This window comes from Schistocerca americana, chromosome 1 (assembly GCF_021461395.2).
Source record: "Schistocerca americana isolate TAMUIC-IGC-003095 chromosome 1, iqSchAmer2.1, whole genome shotgun sequence".
Classification (NCBI taxonomy): domain Eukaryota; kingdom Metazoa; phylum Arthropoda; class Insecta; order Orthoptera; family Acrididae; genus Schistocerca; species Schistocerca americana.
In genome coordinates, this window is record NC_060119.1 from 654,289,297 (window position 1) to 654,313,958 (window position 24,662).

At 45.8% G+C, this 24,662-nt stretch overlaps 1 protein-coding gene across 2 annotated transcripts in view; it reads right to left on the reverse strand.

Moving 5' to 3' along the window:
- LOC124608169 (long-chain fatty acid transport protein 1-like) overlaps positions 1-22,871 on the reverse strand; it is a 391,222-nt gene extending 368,351 nt beyond the window's left edge. For both annotated transcript variants that reach the window (XM_047139965.1, XM_047139964.1), the window contains exon 1: positions 22,600-22,871. In XM_047139965.1, coding sequence (XP_046995921.1) covers positions 22,600-22,662 — 63 coding nt within the window. In that variant the 5' untranslated portion in view covers positions 22,663-22,871. The remainder of the gene's footprint in view (positions 1-22,599) is intronic.
- Positions 22,872-24,662: the final 1,791 nt, after the last annotated feature.

Genomic DNA, 24,662 nt, shown 5'->3' on the forward strand with positions numbered 1-24,662 from the left:
ATTTTGTTTCAGCATCGCTGGCTGCTGTTTGTGAGAACGAACAATAAATTCACTAGAAGTGCAGGCAGCTCCTGGCACAAATAAAATAACTTTTCAAATCCCCGAGAAAGTTGTAATTTTAGAGAAGTTGAAATAGCGCACAAGGTTTTCTGCTTTTTGTTCTAGTAAGAACAACTTCGCCGTTGCGAATTGTCTCGCCTTTATTAATCTGTATTTTAGTGTAAAACTTGCTAAAGAAAGTTGTGGAATATCAATCTCGTAGACCACATTCACTGAAGAGAGGCGAACATACGAAAGCCCGTAGCAAGGCATCTCAGACCGTTAGGCTACCCCGCGCTTCTATGAGTTTTTCCAAGTGTAATCGTACAAGTACTTTTTTGAGTAATTAAATATTATAATTGACTTTAATTCAAAGTATCTTTATTTCTGACAGGTTGCAATATAATTTTAATCATCTCGTTAAGTTCTTTATATTATATTTTAAAAAATCACAGTTCTTATTCACATTTTTCGAATCTTGAACGTAATTTCTTAGTGCTATTAAATCTTCGGCTCCGGCCGAAGGTTAGGATGATAGCCGATTAATCAGCTTCTGCTTCGGCCAGAAATCAATCTTCGGTCGGATACTACCCATATACTGCTGTTGTAACCTAACATGCTGTGCAGAATGTTCACTACATGTCAACACTCGACCAAGTGCAACAGGCGTGGAACCTCGCCCCACAATCTGACATCTGGCACCTGCACTACAGAATGCATTTACGTTTACATGCATGCATTCAACATCCTGGTGGTTACAACGGTTATTGAAATGAAATGAAATGTCGTGTGGCTAGGGCCTCCTGTCGGATAGACCGGTCGCCTGGTGCAAGTCTTTTTAGTTGACGCCATTTCGGCGACTTGCGCGTCGATGGGGATGAGATGATGATGATGAGGACAACACAACATCCAGCATCCAGACCCCGAGCGGAGAAAATCTCCGACCCAGCCGGGAACCGAACCTTGGCCCCTTTGCACGGCGTTCCGTCGCGTTGACCACGCAGCTATCGGGGCGGACTCAACCGTTATTAATGTACCAGCATTTTGCATTTGCAATGACTTGTGTCGCGCTAACGTTAACCTGTAATCTTGCAACGTTAATTACTTAAATCTGTTACCGACACAAATGTACTCCCTGACGGAAAAAAATAATTGATGCAGAGTAATGAAATTTATTTGAATGCAGATTATTTCGATGTACATTTAGTAATATTTAATTTTTTTAACTGTCTTTTTTCCTGGAAACAGCAAAGCTATTTACAAATGGATAAAAAGCACATTTTAACATCACGTGGCCATTCATAAGATAAAACGAACACAATCAATTTATTTCTACCTAAAGTTTTTTATTATCGATCAAAAATTGAATGAAACAAGCCCCCTGTTTCGGCTTATCAACATAACACGCAGTTAAAATTAAAATAAATTTGCAAATACGTGAAAACAGTGGACCTAACCGCATGGAAAGCCGCGCATGTTAGCACGCCGCTGCCGCAATTCGGCAGGCGCGGCGGCCCCGGATCGAGTCTACCCGGCGACCTGACGGCGGGTGCTGGTGTGCCGACCAGCCTTGATGGTTTTAGGCTGTTTCCCACATCCCAGTAGGTGAATAGCGGGTTAGTACCCAAGTCCTGCACCACAAGATTCACAAAAATTTCGGAAGCGTTCGCACTCTTTCACGTGGGACAACACTAGACGCAGATGGGTGGGGTTCACAAATTCCGTCTCGTTGGTGAAACAGGTGTCGGTAGGCAGGGCATCATACCACCTTCTACGACTATCATTGCCAAATCCAAACATTAATGCGCCGACCCCGTGTAGATACACAGTAAAGGCCAGAGAAAGGAAGAAAGAAGAAGAAGATCAACAGAGTCGAAACCTTACAACTGGCCGGAGGAAAGAGATTCTCTGTACAACCAATTTTGCGGAAATGTAAGCCCGGGATGGCTTGCTATTAAGGCCAACAAAACAGGGCGTAGAATATCGGCGCCGTACTGTTGTCCCTTAAGGGTGTTTCAGATGACAACCAAAGGGATTTTGCTATGAAATGGAATGCCAGCCCCGACCATATCTCCTGGCTGTTGGGCCGTACGGCAGGAAACAGTACCACCACTGTCCGGGCTGTCTCCAGACATGTCTTCACTGGTCATCGGGGCTCAGTTAGGAGCGGGACTTACCACTGAAGACAATGAAATTCGAGGCCGAAGACGTGTCTGGAGATATCCCAAACAGCTGTGGGATACCAATCTCACTGTCGCCCGCCATATGACCCGAGAACCAGGAGTGATGGTCTGACGTGTCATTTCTTTTCATAGCAGGACTCCTTCGGTCGTCATCCGTGGCACCCTCACTGCACAGCGGTACGTCGACGGAATTCTACGCCCCGTTTTGTTGCCCGTAACGGCAAGCCAACCTGTGCTTACATTTCAACAAGATAATGCCCTCCCGCACACGTCAAAAGTTTCTGCTGCTTGTCTTCGTGATTGCCAAATTCTATCTTTGCCAGCAATGTCGCCGGATCTCTCCCCACTTGCGGACATCTGGAGCATAAAGCGCAGGATCCTCCAACCAAATCGGGATTTTGACGATGTAACGCGCCAGTCGGACAGAATTTGGCACCATATCTCCCGCGAGGGCACCCAACAACTCTGATAAATAATGCCAATTGTATAAGGGCCAGAAGTGGACTAACCCATTATTGACTTGCTCAATTTGTGAAGCTCTTTCTCTGAATAAATCATCCAATTCTCCTGAAACTGCAATCATTTATTTGTGTGTACATGTGCATCACATGTACCGATTTCCGTCACATTCGAGTAATTCCTTTCTGTTGCGTTTTTTTTTTATTTTGTTTGTTTTTATTTTTTATCTGAGAATGTATTAGTCACCCACTAAAACTGCACATATGTCTCTCTGGAGCGTTGTAGATGGTGCTGAATTGATGCTATGCATCCTGTGACCCTCGACTGCTGACGTAAGGCGTGGCGTTGAAGTGGTGTGTATGCGCTAGTCGGGTGTATGGTGGGTCTACTTGGAGATGTCACCTAATGGCTGGACGAAACTATCGCATTTGTACCTGCCCAAGACAACACCGTAAATAAAGTTGCCTGAATTTTTGGTCGACCAAGGATACTGATGAAGTGTTTACAAGGGATGTTGTACAATTCTCAGCGTAAGAGCAGCAGTCGTTAAATGATTGTAACCTACAGGGACTGGACTTTCAATGAAGATCGATTTGAAACCAGACAGTAGTTGGTATTGTCAATGTATCCAGGCCTATCTCAACCATTTTCCGAGCGAACATAGCGAAAAGGTCTCCATGCAGTGGACATTTGGAGTCGGGAATATCGCAAAAGACCAGTGCTCAGAGTGGCACGTAGAGCTGCTCGTCTTCAGCGGACCAAACGACGCAGAAACTGAACAGTAGCTGCGAGAGGTAGTGTGCAGTATGGTTCATGTAGTTAAGACTCAGTGACGAGGAGTTGCCTTCCCCTCTACATCTTCATGACACCCCCGTCATCCAAGATGCCAACACCCGTTCTCACGATCTTGGTTTGATGAACACTCAGGCAGCCTATCATAACTCCACTGGACTGCTAAACCTCCCGGTCTTAATACTACACGATTCATATGCGACTATTTCGAAAAGCGGGTGAAGCACAGCAATCAACATTCCAGCAATTCTGAGATACTTAATCATCAGTGACTTCAGCTCCATATAGCATACTGGAAGATACTTGTTGGCTCCCTTCGTCGCCGAAGTGGGCCTGACCAATTTTTATCCTGTGCCCTTATGTTGTCTGACTGCTATCGGGTATTTTTCCTTGATTTTGTACTTCCGCAAGTCTAAGAGGACAAAATAAACGCTTTCGTATGAAATACTATAAGAGAGACGTTCCACCGTACAGAGTCCACTGCAAATAAAGCTCTTCCTGAACCGACGCACGTTTATACAGTAGTGTGTTGCAGCAAGAATCGCCCACTGGCCTTTCTGAGATTATTGCTACACTCCTGGAAATGGAAAAAAGAACACATTGACACCGGTGTGTCAGACCCACCATACTTGCTCCGGACACTGCGAGAGGGCTGTACAAGCAATGATCACACGCACGGCACAGCGGACACACCAGGAACCGCGGTGTTGGCCGTCGAATGGCGCTAGCTGCGCAGCATTTGTGCACCGCCGCCGTCAGTGTCAGCCAGTTTGCCGTGGCATACGGAGCTCCATCGCAGTCTTAAACACTGGTAGCATGCCGCGACAGCGTGGACGTGAACCGTATGTGCAGTTGACGGACTTTGAGCGAGGGCGTATAGTGGGCATGTGGGAGGCCGGGTGGACGTACCGCCGAATTGCTCAACACGTGGGGCGTGAGGTCTCCACAGTACATCGATGTTGTCGCCAGTGGTCGGCGGAAGGTGCACGTGCCCGTCGACCTGGGACCGGACCGCAGCGACGCACGGATGCACGCCAAGACCGTAGGATCCTACGCAGTGCCGTAGGGGACCGCACCGCCACTTCCCAGCAAATTAGGGACACTGTTGCTCCTGGGGTATCGGCGAGGACCATTCGAAACCGTCTCCATGAAGCTGGGCTACGGTCCCGCACACCGTTAGGCCGTCTTCCGCTCACGCCCCAACATCGTGCAGCCCGCCTCCAGTGGTGTCGCGACAGGCGTGAATGGAGGGACGAATGGAGAAGTGTCGTCTTCAGCGATGGGAGTCGCTTCTGCCTTGGTGCCAATGATGGTCGTATGCGTGTTTGGCGCCGTGCAGGTGAGCGCCACAATCAGGACTGCATACGACCGAGGCACACAGGGCCAACACCCGGCATCATGGTGTGGGGAGCGATCTCCTACACCGGCCGTACACCACTGGTGATCGTCGAGGGGATACTGAATAGTGCACGGTACATCCAAACCGTCATCGAACCCATCGTTCTACCATTCCTAGACCGGCAAAGGGAACTTGCTGTTCCAACAGGACAATGCACGTCCGCATGTATCCTGTGCCACCCAACGTGCTCTAGAAGGTGTAAGTCAACTACCCTGGCCAGCAAGATCTCCGGATCTGTCCCCCATTGAGCATGTTTGGGACTGGATGAAGCGTCGTCTCACGCGGTCTGCACGTCCAGCACGAACGCAGGTCCAACTGAGGCGCCAGGTGGAAATGGCATGGCAAGCCGTTCCACAGGACTGCATCCAGCATCTCTACGATCGTCTCCATGGGAGAATAGCAGCCTGCATTGCTGCGAAAGGTGGATATGCACTGTACTAGTGCCGACATTGTGCATGCTCTGTTGCCTGTGTCTATGTGCCTGTGGTTCTGTCAGTGTGATCATGTGATGTATCTGACCCCAGGAATGTGTCAATAAAGTTTCCCCTTCCTGGGACAATGAATTCACGGTGTTCTTATTTCAATTTCCAGGAGTGTATATTGCTATTGCTATAAAACGGCCTCTACATTTCCGTGTGACGTAATTACTATCGTATGCTAACAGTCTCACGTACTTTCACTGACTATAAGTGATTCCAGGTGGCATCGTGCGCTGTTAGAACTGTAGGTTTAGTAGAGGGGCCATTTGAAAAAGCTTCCAGTTCTTCCTAATAGCTTCTCGCACGCCTGTGTCGCTAATGGTCACTCATTAATACACAGCGAATTTCCACTGCTCCAGCAGTAATAGCTGTACCGCGTCCCCAGCAACAGGCGTTAGCTGTCTGAGACATAACAGAGCGCGCAGAATCGCTGAAGCCATCTGTACTGCAGTCTCCATTTCGAAGAATACATTATGGTAACCAACAGCGGTATTTATGCGCGGGAAATATCGGCACTAGGTGCTTACTTTGAGTTGGATAACTCTGTGCGTCAACGTTAGAACACGGAAGCAACCGATACACACTTTATTATATGGCTTTTCTGAAGTTGCAATCAGCTATTGCAACTTAACAATTTAATTGGACTGTGTGCAAAATTAGAGCAGGAAACTATGTTTAAATATTTGCGCAGTTTACTGCAAAGGAGATGCATCCGCTTACTTTTGCTCAAGAGAAATTTCTTACGCTAACCGTCCGCTTTGACCAGTAACGTCACTTCTTGATGCGCATTTTGAATTGCATTATTTTACTGCGCCATTTGTTTTCGTTGATTTCGAAAGAAACTATATTTTCGATCCCTGCTGTGCAAGAGAAACAAAATACTGTCCCTTCAGTACTAGAGGAAATTATAATACTCAGTCGATTTATCAGTCTATTTGTCTTTACTGTGTACGTATTTTTTAATTCGTGCAATTTATCGTGCTAATTGTAGAACCTTTTTGCGGCGATCGATTTGCAATCTTTCCGATAAATAGTTGAAGTTGTTCTGCGATAAATATTTCGATTTATTACTGATACATACCGCGTATCCCAGTCTCCATTTGAGCTACGTAGCGAAAGTCTCATTTTCCATTAGCTTATATTTTTTTACGATACTTTTTATTTTTAGTTTGTACTGTGTATCGAGATACCCACCACAGCTTTAGAGCTGTTTTTATTATACTCGTTTCGTTTTCTAATAATTAAAGTAGTTCTTGTGATAACCATTTCGATTTACTATTGAAAAATATATATTATAAATTCTAAAAAGCGTATCATAGTCTCCACTTGAGTTTCTGACATTAGACAAGATTTATTCACGATAAACAATCTTTAGTTCGTACTGTGTGTCATGATGGACCAAAACTGTGTTTTTCATGTTACGTCATGTCGCTAATAATATCGTGTTGTAGTCGCCATGTTGTGTATTTCGTTTGACTTATGTTCACTACGTGACTGGCCAAAGCCTACTGTTAGCATCGCAATTTCCGCTTTCTCGCAGACATCTAATTTAAAATGGGAAGCTAACGATTCAACTAAATTTTTTCCGTTAGTTTGTGTATATATAGTAAGATGGGAGTAACAGGTTCGAGGGGGTGGAGGGGGGGAGTCGGAGAGGGGGTTTGATTTGGTTGTATTACTATACACCTATCTTTAGAACATTTAAATAATTTGTATGAAACATTTATCACTTGCAAGCTACGTTTCTGGCGCAAAAGTGAAAATAAGTCGCTCCCAAGTCGATTCGTACATCACTCAACGAATAAATGCTACTTTTTTAATCGACTACAAGTGAAAATTCACACATTCACGAAAAAAGTCAAGAGACAAAAAATAAAGGTTATGAAAAGAAGCTTATCCGAAGTCTAGTCTGTTTCAAACTCGCTATTCATTTCGCCTTTTTCCAATCGAACTGAGTGATGTAGTTCGCTTATTAAGACAATGAAGTGTCGAGAAGCTGAACGTTCTGTATCTACGTCTAGCCCTAATGGCTTAGGCTTCCCGTGATGCGCTTAAAAGGAGAAACAGGTCAGGTCCTACAACATGTCCTCTGCAGTGCCAATGAAGCCTGTTGCATACGTACACACGGGCCAGGGTGCAAGCGAGTTCTTGTGAGCAAACGCAGCCTGAACAAACTGTTCCTTGATAAATAAAACACGGCCTTTTGCAGGCGTGCCTTAAAGTGTAATATGGCGTCCTTTACTGTCTCAGTTAGCTCTCCGAGTCTAGTGGTCGTCCTAGTGTCAAGCGTTTTATTTCCAACCTTTCCTATTGCGACTGGACAAAAACATCTTGCTGAACCACAGATTAACATAAATTAAAATTTTTTTGTAAATATAGGTACACATATTGTACAACTGTGCTCAAATCAACTTTGTCTAAACTGATAGCACTGTTTCAACGTTAGCGTAATAGTGGGAGTAGCGGGTGAGTTTTGCCGTTTTTGTGGCGAAATAACTGATGATGGCAGAAGTAGAGAGACTATAAATGGCGGTCTGGCAATAGCAAGAAAAGCATTTCTGAAAAAGATAAATTTGTTAGCATATAATATAAATTTAAATATTGGGGAGTCTTTTTTGAAGATATTCGTGTGGAGTGTAGCGTTATCTGGAAGGGAAACGTGGTTGCTGTCGTTCATTAGATGATGTCTGACTGGCTTTGATTCGGCTGTGATTGTTCCTTCACGTTTTCACTTGGGCGTCTTTAGAAGGGTTAGTATCTTCCCGACGGATTTGTTCAAAGTCACTGAGCTCTGTTGGCCGACGCACTTTGCAATTTTCACTACTGACCACACGACACTTCTCGGCTACTTTCATACTGGTGGGTCCGCCTCTAGTGACATCTAGTGGTCAGTTCCGAGTTACATACGAGTGTCCGTATACTTTTGATCAGACAGTGTGTGTTTCGGAAAAGTGCTGACAGTAAAGGACGGGACACTGATAATCCAAACTGAAGCACCTTGAGATAACCGACTTAACTAACTTACTTGTGCCCCTTGACAGAATCACGGCATAATAGTCGGTCTTCAGTAGCGCTACCTTCCAGTGTGTTATTTCATGCAACAACAAGAGAGCTTTCGTTGAAAGTAGCAAAGCAGGAGAGAATCACGACTGCCTGTTTAGAAAATTAGATGCTTAGTTTCGCTATGTGGGCGGCCACGTTCCGCAGGAGGCTTTTGCCAGAGAAAGCGACCTCAATGCGAATGCGGCGACCTGCGGCTCCCAGCGAAGGACTGTCATCCGCAACGAAAGGTGCCACCGAATCTTCAGGGGCGCCCTTACTAACAGTAAGTACTGTACAGGGTCGATTATTCAAGCTACTGGGGGACACAGGTGTCATGAAACCTGGGCTGTTCGGATATATTTTTATTTTCCAATTTATCAATAAAAACTACATATATTTATAATAACATGAATCTCTTCCGTTAATACGAAGGCAAGTACAGTATTAATGCATATAGTGTAGCCTACCAAACAAAAAATATGTAATAAATATGCATTTTGCATGTGCAATACATAAGTATAGAATTAATGCTGGAAATAGTACTTAATTTTGGCCTGTCTAAGCAAGCCAACCCGCTTACGAGCAACTAAGCCACTCACTTTTTCCAAGGGAGACTTCTGACACTAGTCTTTTTCGTTTTGAGCTTCAAACCAACGCAAGGCAATATCTAAAACTGCAATTGCTTCAGACGGAGTCATTAAACACACATAAAAATACAAGGGTTGGAACTTAAATCCAGGGAGTATGGTGGATTGTACAGTACTTCTCAATCCCATCGACCGAACAGAGCAGCCACAGCTTGGGCTGTATGCGCCCGCGCATTGTCCTGCAAATTGATGGGTGGGTTGCGCAGAAAGTGTCGGCGCTTCTTTAGCAAAGACCGTCCATTCACAGTATTATTGTTCGTTTTTGGAGCATCACCTGCGACCAGCTGTGCCGTCCACCGTACTTCCCGGACGTAAGTCCTTGTGACCTTGATTTGATTCCGAAGATGAAGGAACCACTTCGTGGCATTCGCTTCAGAACTGTTCCGGAGATTCGACAGGCAGTAGACTGCTTCATTCGCACCACCAACAGAACAGGTTCTGCCAACGGTATACTACGCCTTCCACATCGCTGGTAACGGGTTCCCCTCAAAGCTGGTGACTACTTTAAAGGACAGTAACAAGTGCAAACATGAAACTTTTTTGTATCGGTTACGAATAAATAGTTGCCACTATTTAAGTTGCAACCCTCGTAGTTTTGCATCACCCTGGTTCCCAGAACTCCTAAAGTTAAACGTTGACTGTGGATATTGTATCACAGACACAGTCCCTTTGACTGTTCAGAGGTGTCACTAAACCCGCCCAAAAGATGTAAACAACTATGCATGAGCAGTGCCTATTAGACGGAGGGGGTCCGACAGCCGATCAGTTCCAGTAATTCCACCAGGAAGGAGATACACGGCTCGTGTTGTATGTAGTTCAACCTTGCCTAGACGGTCAATACCGCGTTTCGATCGCGTCTGCAATGTTACTTTCTGCCAGGAAGAGCTCTCAACAAGGGAAGTGTCCAAGCGTCTCTAGTGAACCACAAGGATGTTGTTCGGATATGGAGGAGATACAGAGAGACCGGAACTGTCGATGACATGCCTCGCTCAGGCCACCCAAGGGCTACTACTGCAGTGGATGACCGCTACCTACGGATTACGGCTCGGAGGAACCCTGACAGCGACGCCACCATGTTGAAAAATGCTTTTCGTGCAGCCACAGGACGTCGTGTTACGACTCAAACTGTGCGCAATAGGCTGCATGATGCACAACTTCACTCCCGACGTACATGGCGAGGTCCAACTTTGCAACCACGACACCATGCAGCGCGGTACAGATGGTACCAACAACATGCCGAATGGACCGCTCAAGACTGGCATCACGTTCTCTTCACCTATGAGTGTCGCATATGCATTCAACCAGACAATCGTCGGAGACGTGTTTGGAGGCAACTCGGTCAGGCTAAATGCCTTATGTATACTGCCCAGCGAGTGCAGCAAGGTGGAGGTTCCCTGCTGTTTTGAGTTGGCATTATGTGGAGCCGAGGTACGCCGCTGGTGGTCATGGAAGGCGCCGTAACGGCTGTACGATACATGAATGTTATCTTCCGACCGATAGTGCAACCATATCGGCAGCATATTGGCGAGGCATTCGTCTTCATGGACGGCAATTCGCGGCCCCATCGTGCACATCTTGTGAATGATTCCTTCAGGATAACGACATCGCTCGACTAGAGTGGCCAGCATGTTCTCCAGGCATGAACGCTATCAACATGCCTGGGACGTTTATGGACGACGTGACCCACCAACCACTCTGAGGATTCTACACCGAATCGCCGTTGAGGAGTGGGACAATCTGGACCAACAGTGCCTTTTTTTAAATATCCTTGTCTGTCGATTTACGAACTTTGTATTCATCAGATAGCTTGGTTGCAGATTCACCTTCCTCTGAACTTTAATAATCTGGTATTTATCGGTCTTAGAAAGGATAACATGTTTATGTTTAGGGTTTTATATCGCAGTCTATTTTACGCAGCAAAGTTGACACAAATGATTGTAACATAGCGTAAAAGTTACTATTTTGGGACAACAGGTAACTGTGGAGGTGGCCATTGGTGGAGGGGCGTTCGTATAATCGACACTGTACTGTACCTGTGGCATGGAACGTAGCGACAGCTATAATCTACGGGATATTGTGCTTGTCCTAATGGATACTGAGTAGAAGAAAATAAAAGTCACATCTGGAGATACACAGGGAGGTCATTAGTTGGAAAAGGCATCCACCCTTTACCCGATCGTTCAGAGTGCCAGTTGTTATTGGACGAGGATTGGAAGATATAGACCACGACCTCTCTGGAGGAACCATACTGGTATTGGTCTACAATGACCTAAGGGAATCCCTGAACCCCCAATTCTGCTCTGCTTGCGCTAGTTTGCGATACAAGGAGATATAGATAGACTCGCGTCGAATCCGAGTGACGGGTAAACAATAACAGGTTGGCACATCGACCATTCTGAGTGTGCTTCGTAGGAGCTTTCCGACACTCGTACTAAGCAAGTGCCAAGTTGTCCTCGTGTTCCACCTCAGAGAATGCGCCGCGCAGGATTAGCCGAGCGGTCTGAGGCGCTGCAGTCATGGACTGTGCGGCTGGTCCCGGCGGAGGTTCGAGTCCTCCCTCGGACATGGGTGTGTGTGTTTGTCCTTAGGTTAGTTTAGGTTAAGTAGTGTGTAAGCTTAGGGACTGATGACATTAGTAGTTAAGTCCCATAACATTTCACGCATTTTTTCAGAGAATGCGATACACAAACAGTTAAAGTACGATAACCAAACAAACCAAATTTTACAGAACTCACGGGTAGAGGGCGGGAGGTTGCTCCCTTAGCTTACCTTGATGACTGCGGCGTCAGGAAGGTAATACGGCCACGAAGTTAAATAATAAAATTTGCCAAATCCTGAAGAAGCGATCACCATACTAGACGGGATCAATGCTAGGGAAAAGACAGACAGAAAGAAAGAAAGAAAGACAGGCTAGCAGGCAGGCAGATAAGTCAGCATCACCGGGCGGGATCTACATCTATATACATATTACACAAGTCAACATACGGTGCATGGCGGAGGGTACCACTCATTCCCTTTCCTGTTCCACTTGCAAATAGGGCGAGGGGAAAACTACTGCCTCTACGCTTCCGTACGACCTCTGACTTCTCTTACCTTGTCTTCGCGATCCTTACACGTGATGTACGATGGCGGCAGTCTATCGCAAATGCAGATTCTCCAAACTTACTAGACAAAATTTCGCGAAAAGAACGTCTTGTTTATCGAGGGAGTCTTCTTTGAGTTTGAGGAGCATTTCCACAATACTCGCATGTTAATCTAACCTGCCGGTAACATATCTAGAAGCACGCCTCCAAGTTGCTTTTATGTCTTCCGCTAGTGTTTATTTATTTATCGGTTCATTCTTTAGATAAACTTCGGCGCGTAAGGCACAGTTTTAATCTGTCTAGCGTGTTAAGGTAAAATCTTGTAAAACTAACTCTTCAGTGAGATAAATGATACGTGAGTATAAAGCACATGTGATGAATACTTACTGTTATGTTCCGGTGAGCTTTACACACTATATACATGTGGCTGCAATACAAAATGCTAATTTTGTAATTGTGAAATAGCATCTCTGGAATTCGTATTTTATAGCTTTAACTTGTAGTATTGCAGTTTAGGAAACCCTTGTTCATGTATATGTACATGACGAGAAAAACGAAAGCAACGCTTTCCACCACTTCTCGGGTTACACGTTTATTTCTGTAAGCTTTAGAAGAGAGCTGGTGGCGCTTGAAACCCCTCTTCGGCATAGGCTGTATTGCATTTGACTTTAAACTTTTCTCACAAGTCCTAAGTTTGGTAAGTGAGTTTTTTCTTTTATCGACTTATATTTGTATATAGCACTTCTCATTCATATGTTATTCTTACTCTTAATTATGTGATGTGACATCCGCAGCAGTGGAAACATGCCAATAATGTCATAAATAAAAAATCCCGTTCAGGTGTGTAGACGATATCACTGGCAAAAGTTGATAATCACCTCTGACTCATTTCAAGAAGTACTTTCATTATTAATACAGGTTCAGATCTAACGTTTATTTAGGAATCAGTTTGTCATGTATGAAGAGCATATGTATTTTTATTAGCGTGGAATCTGTACGCACACACACCCATTTCTGTCGTTTAACTCTGCATCTGCGTAGGACACACAGTAACGATACGTTAACAGCTTACACTTATACCTGAGGCAGGATTAGACTCCCACATTGCCTTTACGAGACATTTACGGAGGTCGGCGGAAAGGGAAGTTGGAGTGTGCACATAGAATTGTTTCATCTCCTGTCCACGAACACTACAGACGCAGCAAGCACTCGCACGCGACTTAAAATCCGTTTTTCCATAACCCGATTTCGCCTTACCGCTTCCGTCTGGTCATGTAGGCACTATAGTATCGATTCTGGAAATACGAGCTGGCTGTCGGATTTTAGTTCACACAGTCGATTTTCGCTGCGTGTAAACCTCTACAGCATTTCAGTCGTGATTGAGAAGTCAAGTTACTACTTGCTTTTGGCTATTGGAGGCGAAACTATATAGTGTAGAATGAAGTACAAGAAGAAGTTATTTGTTTTCTTTATTTAATTGAATAGGAGCACATTTTTATGTTTATTAGATGTAGGGGGATACATAGCCGCCCGCATCTCGTGGTCGTGCGGTAGCGTTCTCGCTTCCCACGCCCGGGTTCCCGGGTTCGATTCCCGGTGGGGTCAGGGATTTTCTCTGCCTCGTGATGGGTGGGTGTTGTGTGCTGTCCTTAGGTTAGTTAGGTTTCAGTAGTTCTAAGTTCTAGGGGACTGATGACCATAGATGTTAAGTCCCATAGTGCTCAGAGCCATTTGACCCATTTTTTTTATACATAGCTGTTCGGCAACAACCCTATATACTACACAACTGGCTAAACCGTGTATTATCTTTAACTCAATGGCTGGTGATAAAGCATTCGCAAATTGTGTGTACAGAAAGAAGAACGTGTCTTCTTTCGTTTGTAAATGTTGGAGTACATTAGTGTTCCAGCAATCATCACTTTGCACTTTTCTTCTCAGCGTTCGTGATCCAGGTGTTAACTAACCTGCCTCCCATTATATTTATGCTGATTATATATTGAAACAGTTTTGATTGCAGCGATCGGACGTGGATAAGCTGTGGTTAACAGTGTGAGCACGGTTCATACGAAGCCTGACCGTGTTGCCAAAAGAAATAGTTGTCCTTTTCTTTACGCATCCGAAAGTTCTTCAATTTTAGGTGAAAAAGATTGCTTTGAAAGGAAAATAGTTCATAACGTTTACTTCGTTTATTGAGTTTGTAACTGCCTCCGCAGCCGACGTCGCTAGTGCACTCTTGTGCGCTGGCGCTCGATCGGAGGTAAGCCGGTTCGAAACCCGATGGTGGAAAAATTTTCACAGCTGGTATTTGGCGGACATGGGAAGGAGAGGTGATGGCCTTAAGTTCCTGATCATCAGACTTTGCGCCAACGTCTTGGATTAAATTGCAAGTCTCTCCGCAGTGTCTCATGAAGTGAGAGCATGCGACTCTGTTGATGAAGATCCGTCCGTCCGAAAGCGACGTTAAACTGGGAGGCGCTCTTGGTGCTTTTAGACAGGAGAAAGCTGAGTGCCGGCACCAGGTGCGTTCTCTCCCCTCCTTTCATCCATAACAACAGACACCCAACACTACACTGTAGAAGCACTCATCACAGAAAACCACACGACACAGATATACATTTGACACTTTGTAACAGGACGGAGGGAGACAAAAACCACCTCCACTAGGACCTTGCCTAGAACCACGATGCAACATTCTTGTATCTGTTTCCCTGAGCTCTTTCACCTTGTATGGGATTATTTTGGCTTTTGATTGAGTTCGTAAGTTACACACTTCCTAATAATAGCTAGACCCAACCATGCTCATAAAGCAGCTACACTGAAATCTGCCATTGCTATATTGCTTGTCGAACTTAAAATATCCTCTGTAACAATTCACGGAGGCTTAATAATTGTTAAATGATAAAATAACTTACCCCAGATGCTACTAAGAATGACGATATTGATTTACCTACTTATTTCGCGTGTAATTACGCGCAACCTCCGCGAATAAACCGATTAATCACTCACTTTCGGCCTACAATTCTACATCTGAAGACTGTTCATAATTATATGTTCCGTGCGGCTCGACTGCACAAAATCGTTCTGCGCGAATCCTAAACGACTGTCTTCGCTTCGCATAAAGGCACATGGTTCAAATGGCTCTGAGCACTATGGGACTCAACATCTGTGGTCATCAGTCCCCTAGAACTTAGAACTACTTAAACCTAACTAACCTAAGGACATCACACACATCCATGCCCGAGGCAGGATTCGAACCTACGACCGTAGCAGTCTCGCGGTTCCGGACTGGGCGCCTAGAACTGTAGATCACCGCGGTCGGCAAAAGGCACATGAACGTAGCGCTTGGACATTGCTGAACGAAACAGCTAGAAACTGCCTCCCTCCGGAAAAGGCGAGCCCAACTCCGAATGTTCCAGAACACCAGCGGCATATAAGGCTACGTCACACCACTGCCAACAGTAATGTTCCTTACAAGGAGGGCGTAATAACAGTTTCGCACGTGTGTTAATTGATGTGAATAACATCGTTAAACATACCTTCTTGAATGATCTCCACCTCGACATTCTCATGAGTTCACTGACACCTATACGGAATCATACTCTCTTTTATTTAAATTATGAAGTTACTGATAACGCAAATTCATCGTGCTTATGAAATCGGCACAGAAAATTTATGGGCACCAGTCGCGTAAAACACACGACGCTCCGAAAACCGATGTTTGATTCGCATTGCAAAATCGATTTAGGTCAAGTATGTTATCACCACAACGAATATTGTTTTCGAAATTTAGTTTTAGTTTACCACAAGTAGTGCCGCATGTGAAGGTAGCCGCTGCCGCGCTTGTCAAGAGTAGGGACGTTGTGTAGTTAGAAAATAGAAGTGTTTCAATACTTACGTTATCGGTAAGGTTACTGCGTATTCGATTATTTCATAGCATTATGAATAAAACCAGAGTATCTGTATTAGAGACTTCAAATGTTGTTGGGGACATGACTAGATAGTGGGAATTAAGATGTGTGGAGTATCTGTGAGCTATACTTTGCAGAACTGGAAGTGCAGCAGTGGTGACTACATACACCTATATGTCAAAACATGATGACCACTGCCCACCGCGACGCTGGATGGCGCCTGGTGGCGCTGTGGTCACGTGACTTTCGCCGTAACAAAAGTACTCTACTGGCCATTAAAATTGCTACACCACGAAGATGACGTGCTACAGACGCGAAATTTAACCGACAGGAAGAAAATGCTGTGATATGCAAATGATTAGCTTTTCAGAGCATTCACACAAGGTTGGCACCGGTGGCAACACTTACAACGTGCTGACATGAGAAAGTTTCCAGCCGATTTCTCATACACAAACAGCAGTTGACCGGCGTTGCCTGGTGAAAAGTTGTTGTGATGCCTCGTGTAAGGAGGAGAAATGTGTACCACCACGTTTCCGACTTTGATAAAGGTCGGATTGTAGCCTGTCGCGATTGTGGTTTATCGTATCGCGACATTGCTGCTCGCGTTGGTCGAGATCCAATGACTGTTAGCAGAATATGGAATCGGTGGGTTCAGGAGGGTAATACGGAACCCCGTGCTGGATCCCAACGGCCTCGTATCACTAGCAGTCGAGATGACAGGCATCTTATCCGCATGGCTCTAACGGATCGTGCAGCCGCGTCTCGATCCCTGAGTCAACAGATGGGGACGTTTGCAAGACGACAACCATCTGCACGAACAGTTCGACGACGTTTGCAACAGCAGGGACTATCAGTCGGAGACCATGGCTGCGGTTACCCTTGACGCTGCATCACAGACAGGAGCGCCTGCGCTGGTGTACGAGGTGCATTCAAGTTCTAAGGCCTCCGATTTTTTTTCTAATTAACTACTCACCCGAAATCGATGAAACTGATGTTACTTCTCGACGTAATCGCCTTGCAGACGTACACATTTTTCCCAACGCTGACGCCATGATTCCATGGCAGCGGCGAAGGCTTCTTTAGGAGTCTGTTTTGACCACTGGAAAATCGCTGAGGCAATAGCAGCACCGCTGGTGAATGTGCGGCCACGGAGAGTGTGTTTCATGGTTGGAAAAAGCCAAAAGTCACTAGGAGCCAGGTCAGGTGAGTAGGGAGCATGAGGAATCACTTCAAAGTTGTTATCACGAAGAAACTGTTGCGTAACGTTAGCTCGATGTGCGGATGCGTTGTCTTGGTGAAACAGCACACGCGCAGCCCTTCCCGGACGTTTTTGTTGCAGTGCCGGAAGGAATTTTTTCTTCACAACATTTTCGTAGGATGCACCTGTTACCGTAGTGCCCTTTGGAGCGCAATGGGTAAGGATTACGCCCTCGCCGTCCCAGAACATGGACACCATCATTTTTTCAGCACTGGCAGTTACCTGAAATTTTTTTGGTGGCGGTGAATCTGTGTGCTTCCATTGATCTGACTGGCGCTTTGTTTCTGGATTGAAAAATGGGATCCACGTCTCATCCATTGTCACAACCGACGAAAAGAAAGTCCCATTCATGATGTCGTTGTGCGTCAACATTGCTTGGCAACATGCCACACGGGTAGCCATGTGGTCGTCTGTCAGCATTCGTGGCACCCACCTGGACGACACTTTTCGCATTTTCAGGTCGTCATGCAGGATTGTGTGCACAGAACCCACAGAAATGCCAACTCTGGAGGCGATCTGTTCAACAGTCATTCGGCGATCCCCCAAAACAATTCTCTCCACTTTCTCGATCATGTCATCAGACCGGCTTGTGTGAGCCCGAGGTTGTTTCGGTTTGTTGTCACACGATGTTCTGCCTTCATTAAACTGTCGCACCACGAACGCACTTTCGACACATCCATAACTCCATCACCACATGTCTCCTTCAACTGTCGATGAATTTCAATTGGTTTCACACCACGCAAATTCAGAAAACGAATGATTGCACGCTGTTCAAGTAAGGAAAACGTCGCCATTTTAAGTATTTAAAACAGTTCTCATTCTCGCCGCTGGCGGTAAAATTCCATCTGCCGTACGGTGCTGCCATCTCTGGGACGTATTGACAATGAACGCGGCCTCATTTTAAAACTATGCGCATGTTTCTATCTCTTTCCAGTCCAGAGAAAAAAAAAATCAGAGGCCTTAGAACTTGAATGCACCTTGTACTCAACGACGAACCTGGGTGCATGAATGGCAAAAAGTCATTTTTTTGGATGAATCCATGTTCTGTTTGCCGGCCGGTGTGGCCGTGCGGTTCTAGGCGCTTCAGTCTGGAACCGCGTGATCGATACGGTCGCAGGTTCGAATCCTGCCTCGGGCATGGATGTGTGTGATGTCCTTAGGTTAGTTAGGTTTAATTAGTTCTAAGTTCTAGGCGACTGATGACCTCAGAAGTTAAGTCGCATAGTGCTCAGAGCCATTTGAATCATTTTTTAAACCAGGTTCTATTTACAGCACCATGATGGTCGCATCCATGTTTGGCGACATCGCGGTGAACGCACATTGGAAGCGTGTATTCGTCATCGCCATACTGGCGTATCACACTGCATGATGGTATGGGGTGCCATTGGTTACACGTCTCGGTCACCTCTTGTTCGCATTGACGGCGCTTTGAACAGGGGGCGTTACATTCCTGATGTGTTACGACCCGTGGCTCTACCCTTCATTCGATTCCTGCGAAACCCTACATTTCAGCAGGATAATGCACGACCGCATGTTGCAGGTCCTGTACTGGCCTCTCTGGATACAGAAAATGTTCGACTGCTGCCCCGGCCAGCACATTCTCCAGATCTCTCACCAACTGAAAACGACTGGTCAGTGGTGGCCGAGCAACTGGCTCGTCACAATACGCCAGTCACTACTCTTGATGAACTGTGGTATCGTGTTAAAGCTGCATGGGCAGCTGTTACCTGTACACGCCATCCAAGCTCTGTTTGACTCAATGCCCAGGCGTATCAAGGCCGTTGTTACGGCCAGAGGTGGCTGTTCTGGGTACTGATTGCTCAGGATCTATGCACCCAACTTGCTTGAAAATGTAATCACATGTCAGTTCTAGTATAATATATTTGTCCAATGAATACCCGTTTATCATCTGCACTTCTTCTTGGTGTAGCAATTTTAATGGCCAGTAGTGTATATGAGCGGAGCAGACACGGACGGGGATCAGCATAGCGAAGATATGGGCTGCAAGTGGGTAAATCCATTTATATAAGCGACTTTGACGAAGGGCAGATTATTATTACACAGAGCCTGTGAACGAGTTTCTCGAAAACGGCGAAGCTCGCTGAATGTTTACGTGCTACCGTCGTGATCATTTACGGAAAGAGATAGACGGCGGCTGTGGCCGAGCGGTTCTAGGCGCTTCAGTCCAGAACCGCGCTGCTGCTACGGTCACAGGTTCGAAACCTGCCTCGGGCATGGATATGTGTGATGTCCTTAGGTTAGTTAGGTTTAAGTAGTTCTAAGTCTAGGAGACTGATGACTTCCGATGTTAAGTCGCATAGTGCTTGGAGCCATTTGAACCATTTTGAACGGAATGAGATAAAAGGGCAAAGAAATTACTACTAAGCGATAAATGGTTGGACTTCCACGACTCTTCACAGAATGTGGGGTTCAGAGGCTTGTCTGCGTGGTAAAATAGGATAGATGGTAATCTGTGGCATCTTTGCCGAACGAGCACAATGCTGGCGCATGCACAGCATTCACTGTACGTTGTTGAACATGGAGCTCCGCAGCGAACCACCCCTACGTGTTCACACGTTGATCCAATGACATCGTCAGTTACGGTTGTAGTGGACATGGGACCATAGAGATTCGACCGTCGATCAATGGAAACGTGTCGACTCTTTGGGTGGCAACATTTTTGCTTAGCTGGGTCGATGGTCATCTCCACAAACGCCGTCATTGAGGTGAACGTCACCTCGAAAGATGCAGCGCACCACTGACACAGGCTGGTGGGAGCAGTATTCCGCTGTGGGAGACATTCTCTCTCGCTTGCGTGGAACCTGTGATAGTAATCGAAGACACGCTGACAGCTGAGGACCACCTGCATCCCTTCATGCTTGATGCCTTCCCTGATGGCGGTGTCATTTTTCAGCAGTATAATTGCCCGTGTCTCGGAGCCAGAACAGTGTTACAGTGGTTTGAGGAGCATTATAGTGAATTCATGTTGATGTCTCGGCAACCAAATTCGCCTGATGTGATTCCCGTGTAACCCACCTGGGTGGCTATTGGGCGCCATCACCGTGTACAGAAATCAGCGGCCCGTCATTTACGGGAGTTGTATGACCTGTGCGTGCACATCTGATGCCACATATGTCCAAAAAGCTACCAACAAACTGTCGGATCCTTGATACGCAGGATCAGCGATGTATTTCGTTCCAAAGACGGACAAACAAGCTATTAAGCTGATGGTCATCATGTTTTGCCTCATCAGTGTACATGTGTAATCTATAATGAACATGTGAGATTCCAACAACGTATACCAATAATATTCTGTATGCAGCCACCTTGGAAAAGTGGTTCAGCTACCTAAATATAAGTGCATTTAATGTAGGTAAAATAAAAAGTTAATACTAGTATGCAGTGGATCAGGTGTATGGCAGAGTATTGTTTTTCTGACTGACTGCCTGTTCGGTACAAATTTTGCAACTGACTTCTAATTTCCCGATGAGCTAGAGTCTTTAAACTTTCGACATAGCTCAGAATTGGTTGACAACGCAGTCATAACTCGCTTTCTTGTGTGGTGTGTGACAGGCGGTACTCCGTGTATTACTGCTGCTTCCCTCTGTTTCCTGTTCGAGTCGCGAATGTGTCGCGTTAGAACGATTGCTAGTAAGTCATCGTGGAGCTTCATTCTCTCTGACTTTTGCCTTCATGGTCTTTTCACGGATAAACGTAGGAAGAAGCTGGAGAGAAACTGAAATAAATTTGAAATTTACCGAATGAATCTATTGTAATCTCATTATATGTTTGAAATAGCTTGTAAAATTTCACAAAACTAAAAAGCTGAATATGACGATTTAAATCAGTTTAAATCAGAAACTTCGTAATATAACACGTTTTTGAAACGGCCTAAGAAGGATAAAACCATTTCTCCTATCCTCATATAGATTACTAACCCCATACTGTTAGTCCTTAGAATGCGCGCTTGTGAATTTTAAATAATTATGACAAAACTTGTAAAACTTAAAACGAAAAACACTGTGGAGGAGGAGGATATTGGTGTTTAACGTCCCGTCGACAGCGGGTCATTAGAGACGGAGCACAAGCTCGGATTGGATTAGGGAAGGATGGAGCCCGTGCCCTTTCAAAGGAACCATTCCGGCATTTGCCTGGAGTGATCTAGGGAAATCACGGAAAACCTAAATCAGGATGGCCGGACGCGGGATTGAACCGTCGTCCTCCCGAATGCGATTCCAGTGTGCTAACCACTGCGCCACCTCGCTCGGTGAAAAACACTGTGCATGCAATTGATAATAGTAAGAAGTCCAGAGAATAGCTGTCGTTGAGGTAAATCACACACCAGTTCATATGGTTAGTAAGTTAGGTGAACTAGTTACGCGTCTCTCATCTACTGCATGCGACCCACGTTTTTTGTTTTAAATTTTGCAAGTATTGTTATAGTTATTAAAAACTCAAAAGCCAAATTTTCAGGACTATCGGTATGGGGTTAGGAATCTGTATGGGGCTAGGAGAAATTATTTCATACTTTTAGTCAGTTTTAAAAAGGTGTTGTGTGAAAAAGTTTTCTGTTTCAATAATTATTTTGTGATGCACTTGAAAATGGGCCATGGCCTCGTTAGTAGAGCGAAATAAAACGTTTTAAAATACATCTCTGTGGAAGTATGGCTACCCTCACTGTTGATATCGATACTATCCTTCCGATATTAATTAGTTGCCGAAATGATTTTAGGTACTGGTATACTCGATGAACCGAACTCCATCGACAAAATTTCGGCGGTTGTTCAGGAATATTTTCTGAGTATTTTGGTATCAGAAACTCGTAGTTTCTGTTGGCACTTCACACAGTAGTCGCATTTCGTTTGATTTCTTACCCCATTTTATCTCTGTATCTATACTGCACTGAAAATACTTGCACAGCGGAGCAAAAGTCGACGGTATGTGCTGTGTGACTTGTTCGGGAACAAAATTGTTCAAATTGCTCTGAGCAATATGGGACTTAACTGCTGTGGTCATCAGTCCCCTAGAACTTAGAACTACTTAAACCTAACTAACCTAAAGACATCACACACATCCATGCCCGACGCAGGATTCGAACCTGCGACCGTAGCGGTCGCGCGGTTAAGAACTAATGTAAATTTAAATTTTAGGAAGTGTTTTCAGAAGTTTTTATTGGAGATTACGAGTCCGTTAGACGATAATCGCTGAAAATATCCCCGAGAAAAATCTCCAAAATGTTATCGGTGAAGTTCTGGAGCGAAAAATCGTACCGAATGCGGTGTCGGAAAGTCCCTAGTCAGGAGGACTCACCTGTGGTTGTGGCGGCTGCTTGACGTTTCCGTTGCGGACGTCGTCCTCGTGCGGAGCCGTCATGCTGGCGTGTGGCGCGGTGCTCCACTTGCCGGCTACCTGTAGCGGTAACAACGGCGGGGCTTCCGGCACGCTGCGCCCCCGTAAGCAGAGCACTGCCGTACGGGTGAAGTGTGCGGCCGCTCTTTCCGGTGGGGAACTGAAGCGTGCGGCACGCAGCCGAGACCGCCAAGCACGCAGTCGCTGTCGCTTGTGGCACTCGCGCCGCGCAGACCGCTGGCGTCCGGAGGACTGGCCGTGGCTGCGGCGGCGGCGCGCAGGCTCTCGCCCGCCTCCCCCCCCCCCCCCCCCCCTCCCGCCCGCTTTCATTACCTCCCCCTGCCATCCCTGGCAACCCGCGGCTGCGTGTGATTTATAATCGACGCTCCGGTATGCACGCTACTGCAGACACCGCTCTCCTCACCACTCAACAATACCGGGGTAAACATTTGAGATACAGTGTTTCCCACGAGGAATGGTCAGTATCAGGGATATGATAGTAACCATCATTCGAAGCAAAAAAGTCTCGTAAACATGGCCCCTAAAATGCATACCTTGAGAGCTAGAGCACTTCTTTATCTTCGATACTATGCCACAGAAACCGGTATAGGCATGCGTATTCAAGTACAGAGATATACAGAGTGAAAAGTGAAACTTCCTGGCAGATTAAAACTATGTGCCGGACCGAGACTCGAACTCGGGACCTTTGCCTTTCGCGGGCAAGTGCGCAGGAGAGCTTCTGCAAAGTTTGGAAGGTAGGAGACAAGGTGCTGGCAGAAGTAAAGCTGTGAGGACGGGGAGTGAGTCGTGCTTGGGTAGCTCAGTTGGATGCCGACACGGTAGCTCAACCTGTTCGGTCAGAGGGTTAGCTGCCCTCTGTAATAAAAAAAACTGAGTGACTGGATCAATAATGAAATTCAACGGCCGTCAGGGGACGTCCGCCACGAACAATTACAACGAACTATAACGAACAAAATGAGATTAAAAAAAAAAAAAAGTTGGTAGAGCACTTGCCCGCGAAAGGCAAAGGTCCGGCACTCAGTTTTAATCTGCCAGGAAGTTTCATATCAGCGCACACTCTGCTGCAGAGCGAAAATCTCATTCTGTAGGGTGAAAAGTATTTAAATCGACAAACTCTGGGAGGTTGTAGGGGCATCAAAACAAATATTTTTCCCTGATGTCATTTCTTCTTATGAGGATTATTTAAACCAGTGGAGGCCGTATTATGCTCTTCAGTTGTTAGAGGGCGTATTACGCTCTTCAGTTGTAGGCAACTGCTGTCCACTAGTGTAGTAGTGCATTGTCACCTGGAGTGAGTACATTGATATGGTTGGTGCGTACTACGTAGCTCACCACAACGGACGAACTGCACAGCGGGTTTATCAACAACAATCGCCTATCCCGCATCATACGACCTTTGATGCTGTGTACCAACGTCTGCGTGAGACCGGGTCATTTAGCAGATTACCTGGACAGGGACGCCGTCGCACGGTAAGAACGCTGCAATTTGAGGAAGCTGTCTTGCAGCATGTGGAGCGGGATCCTTCAATCAGCACTCTTGCAGTTGCACGTAACATGGGGACGAATCAGACGAATGCAAGAACAGTCCTTCGAGAGCAGTTGTTACGCCCATTTCACTTACAGCGTGTCCACAACCTGGAACCAGTTGATTATCCACCCAGAGCACAGTTTTCGCAGTGGTACATGGAACAGTGTGAAATGCATCCTACATTTCCATCCTCTGTATTGTTTACCGATGAAGCAACGTTCGGGTGTGATGGAGTCTTCAACATGCACAATTCGCATGTTTGGAGTGAGGATAACCCACATGCCACAGTTACTAGCGCTCATCAAGTGCGGTTCTTCGTTAATGTGTGGGTCGGTGTTGATGGAGACTGTTTAATTGGGCCGTATCTGCTACCTAGGCCATTAAATGGCAGGCACTATTATAATTTTCGCGCCAGAGCATTGCCAGAATTGCTGGAACACGTCCCGCTCCCTACAAGAAGACGCATGTGGTTCCA